The sequence below is a fragment of the Micromesistius poutassou genome, assembly GCF_964030765.1.
Source record: "Micromesistius poutassou genome assembly, chromosome: 3".
NCBI lineage: Eukaryota > Metazoa > Chordata > Actinopteri > Gadiformes > Gadidae > Micromesistius > Micromesistius poutassou.
The window spans coordinates 17,030,918-17,049,740 of NC_140273.1; the positions used below are offsets into that span (position 1 = coordinate 17,030,918).

The window sequence follows — 18,823 nt, forward strand, 5'->3', positions numbered from 1 at the left end:
GGACAACATCAGAGTTTAGAATAAGAACGGCCAACATTTCTTCTGCCTAAACAAAGAGGAACGGGGAGACGTTGCGTCCTTGTTGAAGCCCTCTATTGACGGTGAAGCGAGGGGGGGGGGGGGTGCTCCTGAACTAGTGCTGCCGTTGTAAAATGATTCTGTTATGTTACAGAATCGAGGTCCAGATCCGTACATATGCACGACTTTAAACAGGAGCTGATGTTGTGACGTATCAAACGCCTTGTAGGAGTCAGGGGATAAAACGACCCCTTTGTCCTCTAGCGGACGGCTGTGCTCCAGAAGGTCACTAGCCTCATATTGTTACGTACAGACCTGTTGCTCCTTTGAACCGTTTTAATGTGTCAGTGTAAACGTAGGTTAGTCATTTATAATCGTTGTTTAATAGTGAAACTGGACGATGGTTATCTAAAAATAGATCTAAAATAGACGGATTAAATCTAAAATATAATCACAGTCTTAACAACAAGCGTGATGCTGTTAGGTTTATTTTATTACATGAATTGCGTTTCTTTGAACACCGATCTGGGTAACCTGTGGCGTGATAAGGAGCTACGGTAACCATGGGGACGATATATCCCGCCCACCGGTGGAGCCGATACCGGATATCCGGATCTAGACTTCCTCCTCCGTGGGCGGGTCATTGTCTACAGTCCGACCAGCAACTTTAAACGCAAGTATTGAGTTGGAGCTTATGTTTTAATTTGCAGACGAGTCTAACGTTGCTCTACTCCCGTTTTCTACACACGACGTGTTTTAATACAGTTTCATGTTTTTAGAGCTTAACTGAAGTTCAACTCTGTGGCCTTCCTGGCCACAGAAAATATATACTGCGCGCAGTTCTCGTTTTGTCCACCAGAGGGCAGGCGTTGACCGACTGAATATTGGCGTGTGTGGGAATATTTTTTAATTTATAACTTATTGTATGAAAAAAATCAAAACTTTAAAAACAGCGGTGTTCGTCTTGTATTGGGGCCTGTAATGTGTAGTTATATATTTTTATTTTTAGAGATTAAGCGAAGTTCAACTCGTTCCTGACCACAAAATATATGCTGCGTGCTCGTTTTGTCCACCAGAGGGCAGGCGTTGACTGGCTGTGAATCAAAGCGTGTGTGGGAACGCTTTTAATTTGTAACTTTATTAATATAATTATAATAAAATAAATATTATTATATAATTATTATATATTATTATACTTAATAAAAGGAGAATGATGATGGGCTGAACACACGAGAACATTCAGTTGGATCCACTGAGTTGTTTATTAAAATTATGCTTCATTAACAAATGCAACAGAAAAATAGTCCCTTACATGTACACAATAAACACAAGGACTGAAACAATAGAAGCTGCAGACTTTACTAATCATAAACAGGTGTGCACGTATCTTTAATAACTGAACATGTTCTGCTGCCGTTTGGTTCCCAACAGAACACCAGGAATCAATACTCAGTTTAAAGTCATTTACAACACAGACCTCCTGGTTATTATGAATGAAATATAAAATCTGCTTTAAATCAGGTTCCTTTGGCACCGAGCTGCTCTATTCACACTAACACTGAAGTAATGCATACTAGCCTTTCATGGCTCACAGTAAAACAAACAATCTCTCTTAACCTCTTGTTGTTCCTAAGGTCAGTCTTAAACTGCAAAAGACCCGCCTTCTTTGCTGAAGGTCTAGTCAGTGTGTCTGACAGACACGGTCATAGCACTAGAGGAGCAAGTAAAGGACAGCTAGCTTTACCCAGACCGAGGTCCAATCTACTGAAAAATACCATCATTTACACAACTATTTCATTATGGAATGAACTACCAAAAAAACATACGTTCTAGCAAAAATAGCAAATACAACTTTAAAAAGTCTGCAAAAAAAATCATGTGGTCCATAATGTATATACATTTTTAATGTTGTCATTTCTTTTTGTAGCCTTCATATCTTTTTTAACTTTTTTGTTTGTCTATTTTTATGTTAGTTTGACATAAGGTCAAACAAGTGATTGTCTGTTGTCTATATTTGATGTTTGGGACCCAGGAAGACTAGCTCTCTCTCTGGTGTGTTGCTAATCGGGATCCTAATGAATCTAATCTCATCTAAATCATCCTTGTTAGGATTAGGACAAAAGTGATGATCAGAGCCCTGGAGAATAAAATATGTTAACGTCTGAAAATGGACAAATATTGTAGCATAAAAAAAACATGTGATTTACCATCAATAGGTATTTAATATACATCTCAAATTAAAAATGAAATCTTAATAAAACCTGCTCAGGTAACCCTATGGAAGATCTTAAAAGTCTCTTCCTTTCATGGTTTACCAGCATCAACTTTTAGGAAGCCCCATAAAAAGGAGGGGGAGAGGGAGACAGGGGGGAGGAGGGGGAGGGGGAGAGGGAGACGAGGGGAGGGGGGGGAGAGGGAGACGAGCGAGAAAGAGAGTGAGAGGGACAGAGAGAGAGAAAAAGAGAGAGAGAGAGACTATAACTGCCACAGAGACACTGAGCAATCAGGCCTCGCAGAAGCACTGTGTGTGTGTGTGTGCGTGTGTTTGTCTCTACGTGTGTGTGTGTGTGTGTGTGTGTGTGTGTGTGTGTGTGTGTGTGTGTGTGTGTGTGTGTGTGTGTGTGTGTGTGTGTGTGTGTGTATGTATGTATGTATGTATGTATGTATGTATGTATGTATGTATGTATGTATGTATGTATGTATGTATGTATGTATGTATGTATGTATGTATGTATGTATGTATGTGTGTGTGTGTGTGTGTGTGTGTACTTATGTATGTATGTGTGTGTGTGTGCGCCCGCCCGCCTGTCCGCCCTTTTTTTTTCTACAGCCGACACAGAGACACTGAGTGAACCCCCAGCGCCCACATCCTCCCTACCCTAAACCCAGGGAGGAGGTCCTCCTGGGTGAAGGTGGACCTGAAGGTGTGGATGTGTGTCAGTGTGTCTGAGGACCCTCCTACACCTCTGGACACTCTGTAGAAGGACAGAGTGCCAGCAGGCCGGTCCAGATACACTCCTACTCTGGTAGAGCCAGCGGGGGGGAGACGTATGGCTGTCTGTCTACCGTTGTACCTGACAGAGTAACCACCATCATGACAATCAAGACTCCAGGACTTGTTGTTCCCTCCAAGCCTGCTGTCATCACCCCGTCCTCTCCTTGTGATTCCTCTGTATGTCACTCCTATCTCAACCCATCCTTTCCTCTCTACCTCCCAGTAACAGCGGCCAGTCAGAGCCTCTCTACACAACACCTGGTACCAGGAGTCAAATCTCTCTGGGTGATCCGGATACGACTGGTTCCATCCAACCCACGTCACCTTTCTGTTGTCCTCAGACAGAGAGAGGAGTCTGCGGGCTGTGTTTGGGTCCAGTGTGAGTTCACAGGCATCTGACGGGAGAACAAGACATGATATTATTCATAATTCCCGAGATATTCCAGGTTATTCGCCCAAAATCTCCCCATTCGTTTCAGTTGGAAAATTCAAAAAACGCTGATTCATGCTTCATCCTCTTCAACCACTTAAGACATCATAACTTGGTCAAAATGACCATCATTACCGTTTACCATCGTTCAAACAATTAAACAAATCTACACATTTGTATCTTCAATAATATTTGAACAGAATTTCGATATCATTCATACTTTTTTCAGAATCACAGTTTTAGTTTCATTCCGGATTCGTTTTCAGTTGGTCTCGCTCTAGCCTTCTGACTCAGCTGTTGCTCGTTGAGCAATCAGTGGACATCACAGCACTCTGGAGGAGTCTGGTTAAAGTCAGGTGGTGGAGGGTAGTGTGGTCTTTGTTAGCCGTTTCTCAATTGGCGTTCTCCTGTGTACTTGCGTTCTTGTGAAATGTCATCAGTGGTAGCCAAGCACTGTTCCAATTCCAAGTACGCGAGTACTGTCGTAAAACCCGGAAGTGTTCTCGATGAGTTAGCATTAGCATTGGCGTTAGCATTAGTGCTGCAGTTAGCGTTGACGTTAGTATTGAAGTTAGCATTGACTTTAGCACTGCATTTAGCGTTGACGTTAGCGCTGAAGTTAGCATTGATATTAGCACTGCAGTTTGCGTTGACATTAGCATTAGTGTTTACGTTAGCATTAGCGCTGACTTTAGCATTAGTGCTGCAGTTAGCGTTGACGTTAGTGCTGAAGTTAGCATTGACATTAGCATTAGCGCTGACTTTATCATTAGCACTGACGTTAGCATTAGTGCTGCAGTTAGCGTTGACGTTAGTGCTGAAGTTAGCATTGACGTTAGCATTAGCGCTGACTTTATCATTAGCACTGATGTAAGTGTTAGCGCTGACGTTACCGTTGAAGTTAGCGTTAGCACTGACGTTAGCGTTAGCAATTAAGTTAGCATTGACATTAGCGTTAGCATTGACGTTAGCATTAGTGCTGCAGTTAGTGTTGACATTAGCACTGCAGTTAGCGTTGATGTTAGCATTAGCGCTGCAGTTAGCATTGACGTTAGCATTAGCGCTGACACTTGCATTGACGTAAGCGTTGGCACTGACGTTACCGTTTACGTTAGCACTGACATTAGCATTAGCACTGACATTAGCCTTAGTGCTGACGTTATCTTTAGTGTTGAATTTAGCGTTAGCAATGACTTTAGCATTAGCACTGACGTTAGTGCTGACGTTAGCATTAACGTTAGCATAGCAATAAATTTCGGGCTGCAAATCCTCATGAACGTGCTCGCCCGTGACAAGGCAAAATGTCGCGCCGTCAATCAAATCTTGCCGCAGGTTTTTGCCGCGACAAATTTCGACGACTCGCGTCTCTACGTTGACTTTGTATGGAATCGTGTCGCGCCGTTGTGTTTGGTGTGAACACACAGTTACGTCCTTGCGGACCCTCCTTGCGTCCACCACAAGGGCCTGACGTGCGCCTCCCAAAAAATGTCACCTTCCGTCGAGACGACGCAGCAGCAAGGGCTGTGATTGGTCCGCTCACTAAAACCCGACGCAGAACCATAAAGGTTCACGACTGCGTCGAAGCGTCTGCGTGGTCGTTGCGTTGCGTGAACGTGGGACCATAATCAGCCCTTAACTGTTGGACCAGAGAACTGGTAGGTGTGTACACACACACACACACACACACACACACACACACACACACACACACACGTATATCTTAGTGCTGTCAATTGATCGCACAATTTGCTGTGATTAATCACGATTAATTGCTTTTTTTCTCTTAAAGGGACACTGTAGCATTTTAAGAAATGTATTAGCTCTTCCCAGGTTTAAAGAGCTAATGAAGGATTACGATTTTTCAAAAGGACTCTGAAGTTGCCTGCTTCCTTATCAACAGGTAAGTCAATGTGTCTAAAGTCTAAATTACAAGCCTTTCTCATTGCTTGGTTGTGTAATTCATTACATAGGCAGCATAACAGTAGAACATGTATAGTTAACAGCCTCATTGGTGGATAGCAGCATGGTTAATGGTAAATGAACTGCATTTATACAGCGCATTTCTTGTAACCAGTGGCCACCCAAAGCGCTTTACAATATTGCCTGACATTCACCCATTCATACACACATTCACACACCGACGGCGGCGTCAGCCACGCAAGGCGACAGCCAGCTGGTCAGGAGCAGTTAGGGTGAGGCGTCTCGCTCAGGGACACCTCGACACTCAGCGAGGAGGAGGAGCCGGGGATCCAACCAGCAACCTTGTGGTTACCAGCCAACCCGCTCTACCCCCTGAGCTAATGCCGCCCTATAGGATCTAGAATAGGCTCTGTTTGATTGAATAAGGCATCTCTTGCCTACTACCTCCCACCGATCCACTGCCTCTCTGTCCTCTCCCTACCGTTGAATCACCTAATGATGATGATCTGACAATGCACGCACATCGTAAAAATACACAAAAGGAATGTATCACTACTTATTAATTACTACTAATTTATTAATAAATTATTACACATAGTTCATGCGTTATATAAGCACAAAAAAAAAAAGGAAAAAAATGTGTGTTTGTTGTGTGTCAAGTTGTTAACTGATGCTATAGGTTAGACAACCACATAGTAATGTTACCAATAAAAAAACAATATAAACATGGCAACATAATTCACTATCTTGCTCGAGGAGTAATTACTCATACATGCTTACACTAATGACTCAATGGAGTCTGAAGTTTGTTTGAAATAGCGTACCTCATCATTACTAGAAAAAAAACTTGATGAGGTAGTATTGATGACATGTTGTCATAGCTTCTTGGCATATACTGCCTACCATAGTTGCAACCAGGTTGCAACGTCCATTTCAAAAAGCGAGCACTATTCGTTTGAATGCACTATATCATTTTACCAGGAGATGGGAGTAATTCCTACAGTGTCCCTTTAAGCTATGTAGCTTTATCAAACATGTTTTCAACCTCACTTTACACTGCAGCACTCAACACATTGTCTTCAGGGAAAAACATTTTACATGTTTCATTTTGTTCTGTAAAATAAATCTTTATATTTTAAGCATATTGGAATATTGAATGTACATTTGACAGCCCTCAATCAAACTAATCAGATACTTACACTTCTTGAGAGTTGACCTCAGGACAGGCAGATTCTCCATCTCCATTTTCCGTGTCTCCTCCAGCTGATCCTGGGATCCTCTCATGAGGTTAGTGGGGGGAGAGACTGGTGAGGAAAACCAAGACGAGGAATCAAGTTCAATAGGAAGTCCTTGGTTGGGAAGACACTCATGTTTTATTTTGATCCTCCCCCCCCTCCCCCTCACTCACAGCTAACAAAATTAATATTTGATTTGAGTTTTGTGTTTCTGTGTTCTGTGTCACTAAAATAACGCCACCTGCGTTTGGAGCAGAGTGGGACATTCATATAGTGTTTTGGGGAGGCATAAAATATTGAAATATTTATTCCTGTTTTCTGTAGATGATTGGTTTTGTTTCATTGACAATGTTAAAATGGCATAGATTTGGGGTTTAATTGCTCACTAAAATGAATATGACAAAACACACACACACACACTATTAGACATAGAATGGGCGGTGTGGTGGTAATTAGCCAGTGTGTCTTGTTCACCATATCATACCTGTGCCACCGGATTGGACAAGCCTGAGATGAATCAAACTAAACAGACACTTACACTTCTTTACATCTGGTTTCAGGTCAGGCACCTTCTTCATCTCCATGTTCAGTGTCTCCTCCAGCTGATCCAGGGCTCTCCTCAAGGTCCCAACGTATGACGGACGGACCTCCACCGTCGTCCAGTCCCTGGTGGGTGGAGGATCCTTCAGGGATCTGAAGGTCTGGAGGAGGTGGAGGTGGTCTTCAGTGTGTGAGAGCTGCTTCACCTCTGATCTTCTATTGGTCAGATCTTTTATTTCCTGCTCCAGCTCTTTGATGAGGCCTTCAGCTTCTGTCTCTGTGGATTTCAGTTTCTCTTTAACCGTTTGGTTGTGATCATTCAGGCACTTCTCAACAGAGCGCTTCAGAGCATTGAGGACTCGCACACCATCGGCTATCTCTTGGTCTGCGTCTGCTTTGCTACGTCCCACTGTGTATCTGATGTCCTTAATCTTTCGTTGTCTCTCCTGGATCATCTGCTGAACTTCAGCCTCTATCTTCCCCAGCTGGGCCGTCTTCACTTTATATTCCTCCTTTAGAGGTACAACAGGATGGGACTTGTGGTCCATCTCTGTGCAGAACTGACACACAATCACCTGTTCAGTCCTGCAGAAGAGCTCCAGGAGTCGGTCGTGTTTCTTACACACCCTGTCCTCCAGACGGTCCATAGGCTCGACCAGCCGATGTCTCTTGCGGTGTGCGACTCTCTGATGAGGCTCCAGGTGGGTTTGGCAGTAAGACATGAAACACGTCAGGCAGGACTTCATGGCCTTCAGCTGGGTCCCAGTACAGACGTCACAGGGAACTTCTCCTGGTTCAACACAAGGCTGCTCTTTGACTCTTCTAAACTGATCAACCATCCCTGATATGAAGGTATTAACCCGTAAAGCTGGTCTTGTGTTGAACAGCTCGTTGCAAACAGGACATTTGTACCGGACTTGGTCATCCCAGAATGTTGTAATACAGGTTCTACAGAAGTTGTGTCCACATGATGTGGTAACTGGGCTGTTGAACACATCCAGACAGATGGAACATGAAAAGTCCTCCTCAGACCAGGAAGTAGCAGAGGCCATTCCTACAAGACATGGATAACAATAGTAAAAAGTTTGAACTCGTTCAAATGCAACGGTTTTATATGTTATATATTTTCTAACAGGAGGTTGGATTTAGGACAAATACTGATACTAATGACCTGTCTCTGTACTGTCTATCCCCTATGTGACATTTTTTAATTGTAATATTCCCTAGCGATTCATTTTTATTGTAATACTCTCACTTAGCCATCTAGTAGCACCAAGCATAGTTTAGAGGTAATTTCCCCTCCTAATCGCCTGAGGGCAGCACTGAACACATTTGACAAAGTTACAAAACATTTACACTAGGGGCAGCAACGGACACACCTGGGATACATAAACTCAGACTCCGCCTTTGCAGAGCCAGAATCTCTCAGCGGCGTATCTTCCTGCATGCTAAGCTCTGAGACGCTCCGCGCGTGTTATTTACGATCCCTCTCCTTTTGTTTCATAGACGATAGACAATAGACCAAAAACCTTAACCAAATAAAGTGAGTTAAAAGCGATCCTGTCTCGGCGGCCTTTCCTGGACCAAAATCCACAACAATTTGGTGACCCTGACGTGATTTATCCAAGGAAAGGCGGACCTGGGCTGACCGAGCCGATCGAACACGAGGATCTGATCTTCCCTGCCACGGGCCCAATAAAATAAGGTAAGCAGAACCTATTGTCGCAAAGACTAATTCTGCATAGATTAGTTATAGGAACTTTAGGTGGCAGAGGTAATCAGTATTCGTTTTCGTGAAAGCTCCGTTATTCCGGTCCATAGTCATTACAATTAAGCCGAAGTAAAGATGAACGATCGCTGATAACTCCGATTGGGAATTAATTATAAACAATGATTTAGTCGCCATTATAAGACTAAACCGAGGAAACAAAGGGCCAGAATTGTATATATGTTTGTCTAAATGTGATACCCGACGGGGTTTTAGAGGTGATCTGTATAAAGGATTTGTTAAGTTTTCGACGTGTCCGCGTTTTGACCGGGACGCAGTAGCCTACTGATGAGCTAAATTGTTATCCAAGTTGTATTGAACAGTTCGTTGAGACCCCGAAGCTGGAAAGAGTGTTCAGAGCATTGTCGAGTCGGCAATAACGTGGTGTTATTAGGCCCAGAAGACTAGAATGGGAGTCCACACGTGGTGGTGTCTCTAGGTCCCATGAAACAAAGACAATCTGTATGGAATACAGTTCTCGTCGTGTCGGTGGCCATGTTAACGCATTTTTTTAATGGCGATTATGGTCGACCACATGGTGAAAGCCTTGTTTAAGCATTGGGGGATGAGAGACATTGTCCTAAAGATGCCTATCACACCTAGACAAGCTTCAAAGGAGATCACCATTTGGTTAACAAAGAGAACACCCGCCCCCCCCCTTCTCTCCCTCTCTCTCCCCCCTCTCTCCCTCTCTCCCCCCCCCTTCTCTCCCTCTCTCCCCCCCTCTCTCTCCCTCTCTCTCTCTCCCTCTCTCCCCCCCTCTCTCTCTCCCTCTCTCCCCCCCCTCTCTCTCCCCTCTCTCCCTCTCTCTCCCTCTCTCTCCCCCCCCTTCTCTCCCTCTCTCCCCGTCTGTCTGTCTGTCTGTCTGTCTGTCTGTCTGTCTGTCTGTCTGTCTGTCTGTCTGTCCCGCTCTGTCTCTCGCATTTTGAGCATGGCAAATGCTCATGGCTCAATCAATGAATGTTCCCTTCATTATTGTGTTCTTGCTTGAGAACCGTTGACTGGGCCTTCAGCTGGCTGGATGTGTTATCGGGCTGATAGAGCTTCAGGCCAACTCGGGGAACCATCTACCTATCCCCCCAACTCTCTCTCTCTCTCTCCCTCTCTCCCCCCCCTCTCTCTCCCTCTCTCTCTCTCTCCCTCTCTCCCCCCCCCCTCTCTCTCTCTCTCCCCCTCTCCCCCCCCTCTCTCTCTCCCTCTCTCTCCCCCCTCTCTCCCTCTCTCTCCCCCCCCCTTCTCTCCCTCTCTCCCCCCTCTGTCTGTCTGTCTGTCTGTCTGTCTGTCTGTCTGTCTGTCTGTCTGTCTGTCGCATTCTGAGCATGGCAAATGCGCATGGCTCAATCAGTGAATGTTCCCTTCATTATTGTGTTCTTGCTTGAGAACCGTTGGCTGGGCCTTCAGCTGGCTGGATGTCTTACCGGGCTGAAAGGGCTGCATGACCAGGGTGTCACAAGAAGGCCAACTCGGGGAACCATCTACCTATCCCCCCAACTCTCTCTCTCTCTCTCTCTCCCTCTCCCCCCCCCCCTTCTCTCTCTCTCTCTCTCTCTCCCTCTCTCCCCCCCCCCTCTCTCTCTCTCCCTCTCCCCCCCCTCTCTCTCTCTCCCTCTCTCCCCCCCCCCCTCTCTCTCTCTCCCTCTCTCCCCCCCCCTCTCTCTCCCTCTCTCTCCCCCCCTCTCTCCCCCCCCCTCTCTCTCTCTCCTCTCTCCCCCCCCTCTCTCTCTCCCTCTCTCCCCCCCCTCTCTCTCTCCCTCTCTCTCCCCCCTCTCTCCCTCTCTCTCCCCCCCCGTCTGTCTGTCTGTCTGTCTGTCTGTCTGTCTGTCTGTCTGTCTGTCTGTCTCTCGCATTCTGAGCATGGCAAATGCGCATGGCTCAATCAGTGAATGTTCCCTTCATTATTGTGTTCTTGCTTGAGAACCGTTGGCTGGGCCTTCAGCTGGCTGGATGTCTTACCGGGCTGAAAGGGCTGCATGACCAGGGTGTCACAAGAAGGCCAACTCGGGGAACCATCTACCTATCCCCCCAACTCTCTCTCTCTCTCTCTCTCCCTCTCCCCCCCCCCTTCTCTCTCTCTCTCTCTCTCTCTCTCTCTCTCTCTCTCTCTCTCTCTCTCTCTCTCTCTCTCTCTTCTCCCCCCCCCCCCCTCTCTCTCTATCCCTCCCCCAACACCCTCACCCTCTCAGTAACTGTATCACATACTATCTCTCACACACACAGACTATCTCACACATATACGTACAGGCTTAAACACACTAACAGAAACACTCTGTCTCACACACACACCCACACAAACTGTCACACACACTCAGTGTGTTTTTACTACTAAATAATTATATTTCTTTTTACCACATTATGTACATAGGATGTAAGAGGTATTCATGCATTGGAGACCTTCGTTATATGTGAAGCCGTAAGTCTGGTTGTCACACTGAGTCCGACTGCTGAAGTGTACTGACTCACGTGTTGCTTGTTGTCGTGCGGTGAACGGGGGGCGTTCAAGGACCGTCGGAAAGTTGATTTGTTTTTGTTTTAGAAAACAGCCTAGTGACGCCACTGCCACACACTGCATCCACACAATACACAGCTGCACAGTGCTCCGACATCTTGTGTCGGATCTGCTTCTACATTGGTCAGCGCACATGTTACGACGGCACATGACGCGGCCGCAAGCCGGCGCGAGGTCCCGTTCATCACTGCGCGCAGTTTTAATTATATTTCTTTTTACCACATTATGTACATAGGATGTAAGAGGTACTCATGCATTGGAGACCTTCGTTATATGTGAAGCCGTAGAATTGATTTACGATGGATTGATTGATTTGTGTTTTTTGTGGATTTACCCCATTATGTACATACGACAGAATAGGTCTACTTGCATTTATCCACATGTAGTGGAGACCTCCGTTATTATTGAACCATGAAGAAATTTATGGAGGATGAAACTGTATGAAACTGGATCCCTACTGTCAAAGATACCTTCATTATATGTGGAAGCCGTAGAATTGAGTTATGGTGGATTTATTAATGTTCGATGTATTTGTTTTTGAACTGGACATTTTTTAAATGATCTATGTTATTAAAGTTGTGATAAGAAGTTGGCTGGAACCCAGAGGGCCTGAGAGGATTGCTCGGGGGTTGTTCAGTAAGATGATGTGATCAGTGTGATGTTTGTTCACAGATAGACAAACAGACAAACCGACTAGAGGTTGAGAATATTGTATCGATTAGATGTTGACCAACGGAAAACTAGATAAATATAATAATAATATTTTTGTAATGGTATAGATAGATAAGGGACTTGAATAACTAGGAAACTGTTTTGGAAATAATAATGAACAGGTTTGATACTCATGTAACTATAAGAACGTAAAGATGAAACCAGGTTTTACTTTATTAGAATAAGTCATATGCACGTTTGATGTGGTATGCAGGAGGTAGAAGTGTGACAAAGGATAGACAATATTAAATACAAACAATATGTAGCATAAATAAAGATCAGGTCATCCGATTTAGATAGTTGGGTTAAAAAAGAGACAATTGAATAGAATGATAGAGCATTAATTGTGATTATGAATAACGGTCAAAGCAAAATATTCGTCTACTATTGAAGATGCAAATCTTAATAATGCAAATCTTAATATTGTAATTTTTTTTCATGGGCAAACAATAAGGTGAAATAAAGCTGCAAACAGCATTTTACAGTGCCAAACCTGAGCCGACAAATAAACGATCAAACCATTTTTTGCATTTTTGGACTGTTGCAATAGCGCCAACTTTAGACTGATTTAGACACAATTTGGACAGTTTCATCTTGACCCATGTACCTTTGACTATCCCAGGTTTGATGGTGATTGGGTTAAGTTAACCCTGACTTTTGACGTTAAATTTTGACAATTTTTGAGGATTTTGAGCCTCTAGCAGCCATGTTGTTTGGCCAATCACTTTCATTTCACTTAGCTGGAACTTTGGGCCCAACAGCCACGAAGTTGGTCCCGCTCAAAGCAAACATTGTGTCTATGAGCTGTGGTGTTTTTTGTGACAGGCCACACCCATTTCGATGCCACGCCGTATTTGTAAATATGTTGACTTTATCTTGTTCAGAATTTGACTTTTGCATTGGAGTCAAGATCATAGGAGTCCAACTTGATGTTGATAAGAGCATTTAACTATTTTTTTGTTTTAAACCACGCCTCTTTTAGAAGTCAATGGCTCATGGGTGCTTTAAACTTTATTGTACAGACTCATGCGGCAAATCTAGGAACCGCAAGTCATAAGTTCTTGAGGCATATTTGTCCAGCCTGAGGATATGCACGTGTGAACAAAGTTTCATGAGTATAGGTCAAACCAGCTACGAAATATGCTTGTGCAAAGTTTGCATTTTTGGGCAGTTAGTATAACGCCACCTTTGGGCCAATCAGTGTAATATTTGCTCTCTGTTAATCTTGGGTCAACCTCTACAGGTCTAGTAAATTTCATAAAAAGCGTGCGAGCGGTTTAGACTGTGTAATGCAAACGGGGCGGAATAATAATAATAAAACTAACAATTACAATAGGTTCCTCGCACTTTGTGCTTGGCACCTAATAAACGTCCATGCTAATAATCGCCCACCCTACTGCCCAGAGGAACACTTTTCGTTCTCCCTGATTGTCTGTGTAAATATTTGCTCTGTACACCTAAGATCCATCATGCACACTAACAGTGATACTTAGTTATTAAACCAGCATTTTTACCCATGTCCCTGTCTCTTCTAAGAGATAGGAAGAGACAGAGACACCGTTAAATATTATCTACAGATTATCGTCAGAGTAAACATTTTCAAAATCAGCTACTAACCCATTGGTGTTTATTTTTGGATTGTGTTATTTTTTGTAATGTACATATTAGTTTGCAACTGTTTCTATTTTTTGTGGGAAATTTGAGTCCCCTCTCTTTTTTTCCTATTCGGCAAGTGGTTCCCCTAAGAGGGTTAAAATCCGCCATGACGGTGTTGAATTTAGACGTGTAGGAATCTGGAATAACCAGAAAAGATTATTGAAAACCTGAAATCGGTCAGTTCGACTTATATGGTTCGAACTTGTAAATATGTGTTTAGTTATGATGAATATTATTTTTTGTGGTGTACGATTGTCCATGTGTTGAAAACCTGAAATCGGTCAGTTCGACTTATATGGTTCGAACTTGTAAATATGTGTTTAGTTATGATGAACATTATTTTTTGTGGTGTACGATTGTCCATGTGTTTTTGTTTTTAAGATTGTTGTTTTTAAGATTTTTAAGATTGTTTTTAAGATTTTGTCTCCCACTAAGAAGTGGGACAAGGGTACTTCTGGGGGTTATCGATTTATGACCCCAGGTGCGGCCAAAAATGTTTAGTCAGAAAAAAGAGACACGCAGAGAAACAAAGGGCCCAACCCAGAGGTAGTAAATCAGAGGAGAAAAACTTTAGAAGATCACAGAAGGTGAGAAAAGCACCAAATGGTGTTTCAGGTGTAAACTCTTTTCTAGTAAAGGGACACCATGATCAATACGTCCCATGGTAATCGCAGAATTTAGGGGTTATTATCTAGACTCCATAACGTGAACAATTAGCATATAAAGTTGTCCATAGCACACACACCGCTCGTCCACAGAAGTCCAGGGGTCAACCAGCGCTGGGGACTCTTAGAGTTCAGGGAAAATCCTCTCTCACCAATCTGAGCAGAAGGACCCGCCCCAAAAGGACTCGGGGACGGCGGAGTTAATGCACAGTTCAACATATCACAAATATCATTGATATCACATAAAAAAAAAAAAAAAAAGGGTAATAGGAAAAGTCACACTGGAAAGGATAATTGAATAAAAATGGGTATGACAATTATGAGACTGAAATACATATAATAAAAAGTAAATCTAAAACTGTACAAGTAGAATTACTTGTCAATTAAAATCTAGAATCATGGTCGAGTAACTGCTATCTGTTAGGAAGTGATCCTACATGCTATGTTCTCAATTTCAATTATCATTTAATGCTCATGGAGTTAACTTGGAGTTAACCATGAGCAAGGAGGGAAGTAGTGAGACTAATCAAACTTTTGACTCAATTGAATTGTGTAGAACAATACCACTAACACTAATGAGTTCTCACATGCAAGCTAACAGAATGACTCATCTAACCTCGCATGAAATATTTACTGGTTGATCCATGCCTTCAACTTCATTTCAAGGATCCCATAAGGGACTTCCGTTAAAGCAATTATATAGAATTAAGAACAATATGTTTGACGACTAACTGCTGTACATGAGTTTGTATTCCAACAAGAGAAAAGCAGAACCTCAAAGCCAGACGAGAACCCACCAAGGGGAGTGGAGCCGGGTGACCAGATCTACCTAAGGGTTTTCAAGAACAAACCCAGGAGAGAAAGACCATACAAAGTCATCAGAGCAACGCCAACAGCCATCCAGGTGGAAGGAAGCACCACATGGACCCGATAGACCCGGAGAATACAACGGAAGAGAATCAGCCGTGGCGACCCGTTCCGCCTGTTGCTGAGGGGTTGACACTGTAACCGTGGAGCCTTCCCTTCTGGAAGGTTAGACGCAGAGGTGTAGAAGAACGACCCCAAGAGGCATAGAGGCACGGGCGCCACACACAGACGATGGCTGATACCACCTCCGCCCAATGCACAAGCTCTCTCTCTCTCTCTCTCTCTCTCTCTCTCTCTCTCTCTCTCTCTCTCTCTCTCTCTCTCTCTCTCTCTCTCTCTCTCTCTCTCTCTCTCTCACAGTCACCAGACTCACACACTCTCTCTCTCTCACAGTCACCAGACTCACACACTCTCTCTCTCTCAGTCACCAGACTCACACACTCTCTCTCTCTCACAGTCACCAGACTCACACACTCTCTCTCTCTCACAGTCACCAGACTCACACACTCCCTCTCTCTCACAGTCACCAGACTCACACACAGTCTCTCTCTCTCCCTCCCCCCTCACACACAGTCACCAGACTCACACACTCCCTCTCTCTCAGTCACCAGACTCACACACTCCCTCTCTCTCTCAGTCACCAGACTCACACACAGTCTCTCTCTCTCCCTCCCCCCTCACACACAGTCACCAGACTCACACACAGTCTCTCTCTCTCTCTCTCTCTCTCTCCCCTCACACACAGTCACCAGACTCACACACAGTCTCTCTCTCTCCCTCCCCCCTCACACACAGTCACCAGACACACACAGTGTCTCTCTCTCTCTCTCTCTGTCACCAAACTCACACACAGTCTCTCTCTCTCTCTCTCAGTCACCAGACTCACACACAGTCTCTCTCTCTCACACACACACACACACCAGACTCACACACAGTCTCTCTCTCTCACACACACACCAGACTCACACACAGTCTCTCTCTCTCACACACACAGGCTCCCTCTCTCACACACACAGTCTCACACACAGTCACCAGCCTCACACAGTCTCTCTCTCTCACATACAGGCTCCCTCTCACACAGTCACCAGCCTCACACAGTCATTGTCACACACACAAAAGACGATGACTGATACCACCTCCAGATGCATGGGATCCGTCCGGACCCCAATGCACAAAGATGCAACAATAACGGAAGTAACCACGTTGGCATACTTGTTACGGAATAACAACAATATTTTAACTTGATTTGCCATTTAAAGGACTGCAGACAAAGTGAAGACTCATTCTACAAGGCTGAGAAATATCTGTGTATATCAACTGAGCCTACAATATACTACCGCGGCCCCAGTGCCTTCAAGGTATGAAAGCAGACGTCATAGTTCACACATCCTGGGTACAAGGAGGGATACTATCCCTGTGCAAGCAGATAAATGGGAAGTAGAAACAGGGGGACATAATGTAAATATACGGTTAAAATGGTTGAATTACACGGCACAAGCTCAGGGAAAGACCGACTGTATGATCTGCGCTGAAGGACGACCCACTCTAACCACAGCTCCCGCTAGGATTACCCTGTTTAACTCAAAAGAAGGGTTTGCATGTTTACTAGAACTATTTGTAGACGGCCACATCACTGGGTGTATGACTAATGTAAAAGGCTTATTAGATATTATGTATCCTGAGACCCTAATTAGGGCTATACCCCCCAGCTTCGAAGTTAATCTTACTCCTGGCTACCATTGCATCCAAAGTAATGGCATAGGTAAGAAAGTGGGGTCCCTTCCTCCTGAAGTATGTAACACCACTAGAGTGATAGATCTGTTATCTAATATGACTCATGCTCATAGTGACATATGGTGGTTCTGCGGAGGACAAATCATCAGAGGGTTCTCCCCATAAATTTCTCTGGAACATGCGCTGTAATTCAACTTGTAATGCCTATCTATATTTTACCAGATAGCGAAGATGTTATGAATCTCAAAATATGGAAGAATAGAGACTTCCCAAATTTTATTCGCCAGAAACGAACACTGAAACCGGTCCCAGGAAGTTTTGATAAAATATTTACATAGACTCCATAGGTGTGCCCCGAGGCGTCCCCGACGAACATAAAGCTCGCAATCAAGTAATAGCAGGATTTGAATCTGTTTTTGTTTGGTGGGCCACCATTAATAAAAATGTTGATTGGATAAACTATATATATTATAACCAACAGCGGTTTGTCAACCATACCACCGAGGTGATTAGGGGAATATCAGAACAATTAGATGCTACCTCTCGTATGGCCTATCAAAACCAGTTAGCATTGGACATGTGGACGGCTGAGCAAGGAGGGGTGTGCCAGATGATAGGAACAGCATGTTGTACTTATATCCCCAATAACGCAGCTCCAGATGGGTCAGTGTCCAGAACGCTGGCAGGCCTACAGGCCCTCAGATTAGAGTGGGCGGAGAACTCGGGCATCACTAACCCTATCACCGGGTGGATGGAGAACATACTTGGTAAATGGATGGGTCCAATTCACTCAGTCTTCATGATGGGAATAGTAGCAATGACCGTGTTAGTTGTTATTTGTTGTTGTTGCATTCCTTGCATACAAGGACTACTGAATCGGTTGATCACCACAGCAGTGAGTACTCCAAGACTGCCAGATGTCTTACAGGCTTATGTAGGAATCGAACCTACTCCGGAGACAATGAGTGAACAGCAACCCGAAGGGCCCGATGTGATCAGATTAAATTACATAGAATAGTCCCCGGTCCCCAGAAGTTATGTGCATGTATCTAAGAGAAGCCATATACCTGGTTTACTTGAATGAGGAAACATTGAACAAACCCATGAGAGTCATGTTTACTATTACAAAATGTTGTTTAGATTTAAATGTAAAATGTCCAAAACTCTACATACATAAAGCTCACTGAGCCATTCAAACCTATGCATACTCGAAGGAAAATTAAAAATTGTGTTACTCTTTATGTTCAGTAGATTTTCATACATGCTGAAAAAATTGTGTTATTTTTTATGTTCAGTAGATTTTCATACATGCTGAAAAAATTGTGTTACTTTTTGTTATGTTCAGTAGATTTTCCATACATGCTGAAAAAATTGTGTTACTTTTTGTTATGTTCAGTAGATTTTCCATACATGCTGAAAAAATTGTGTTACTTTTTGTTATGTTCAGTAGATTTTCAATACTTACTGAAAAAATTTTTTGTTTGTTTTGTTTTGTTTTTGTTATATTCGGTAAATTTTCAATGCATACTGAAAGGGTATAAATTCTGTGTTATGACAAACAAGTGAATTAAAAAAAAAAAAAGGGTTTAACCATTTACCTATGCTGTTCAATTTTTTGTAATGTTGAAAGTATGTGAATTTAATTTTGTTTTATGCCTAGAAGTGTTTTGACAAAGTTTCCATTGATGAATACATATGTGCCTTTATGATTATGCCTTTATGACCATATGACGTACTGATTGTATTGTGTAGTGTTGATTATGTTGATGATTGTTCCA

At 43.6% G+C, this 18,823-nt stretch overlaps 1 protein-coding gene across 1 annotated transcript; it reads right to left on the reverse strand.

The window, feature by feature from the left end:
* Positions 1 to 1,261: 1,261 nt before the first annotated feature.
* LOC311340102 (tripartite motif-containing protein 16-like) lies at positions 1,262 to 8,190 on the reverse strand (the record flags this gene model as incomplete). The annotated part of the gene is made up of 3 exons (XM_084464966.1): positions 1,262 to 3,408; positions 6,563 to 6,667; positions 7,137 to 8,190. The coding sequence occupies 3 exons, from the start codon at positions 8,188 to 8,190 to the stop codon at positions 2,843 to 2,845; spliced, it is 1,725 nt and encodes a 574-aa protein (XP_084321092.1). The 3' UTR covers positions 1,262 to 2,842.
* Positions 8,191 to 18,823: the final 10,633 nt, after the last annotated feature.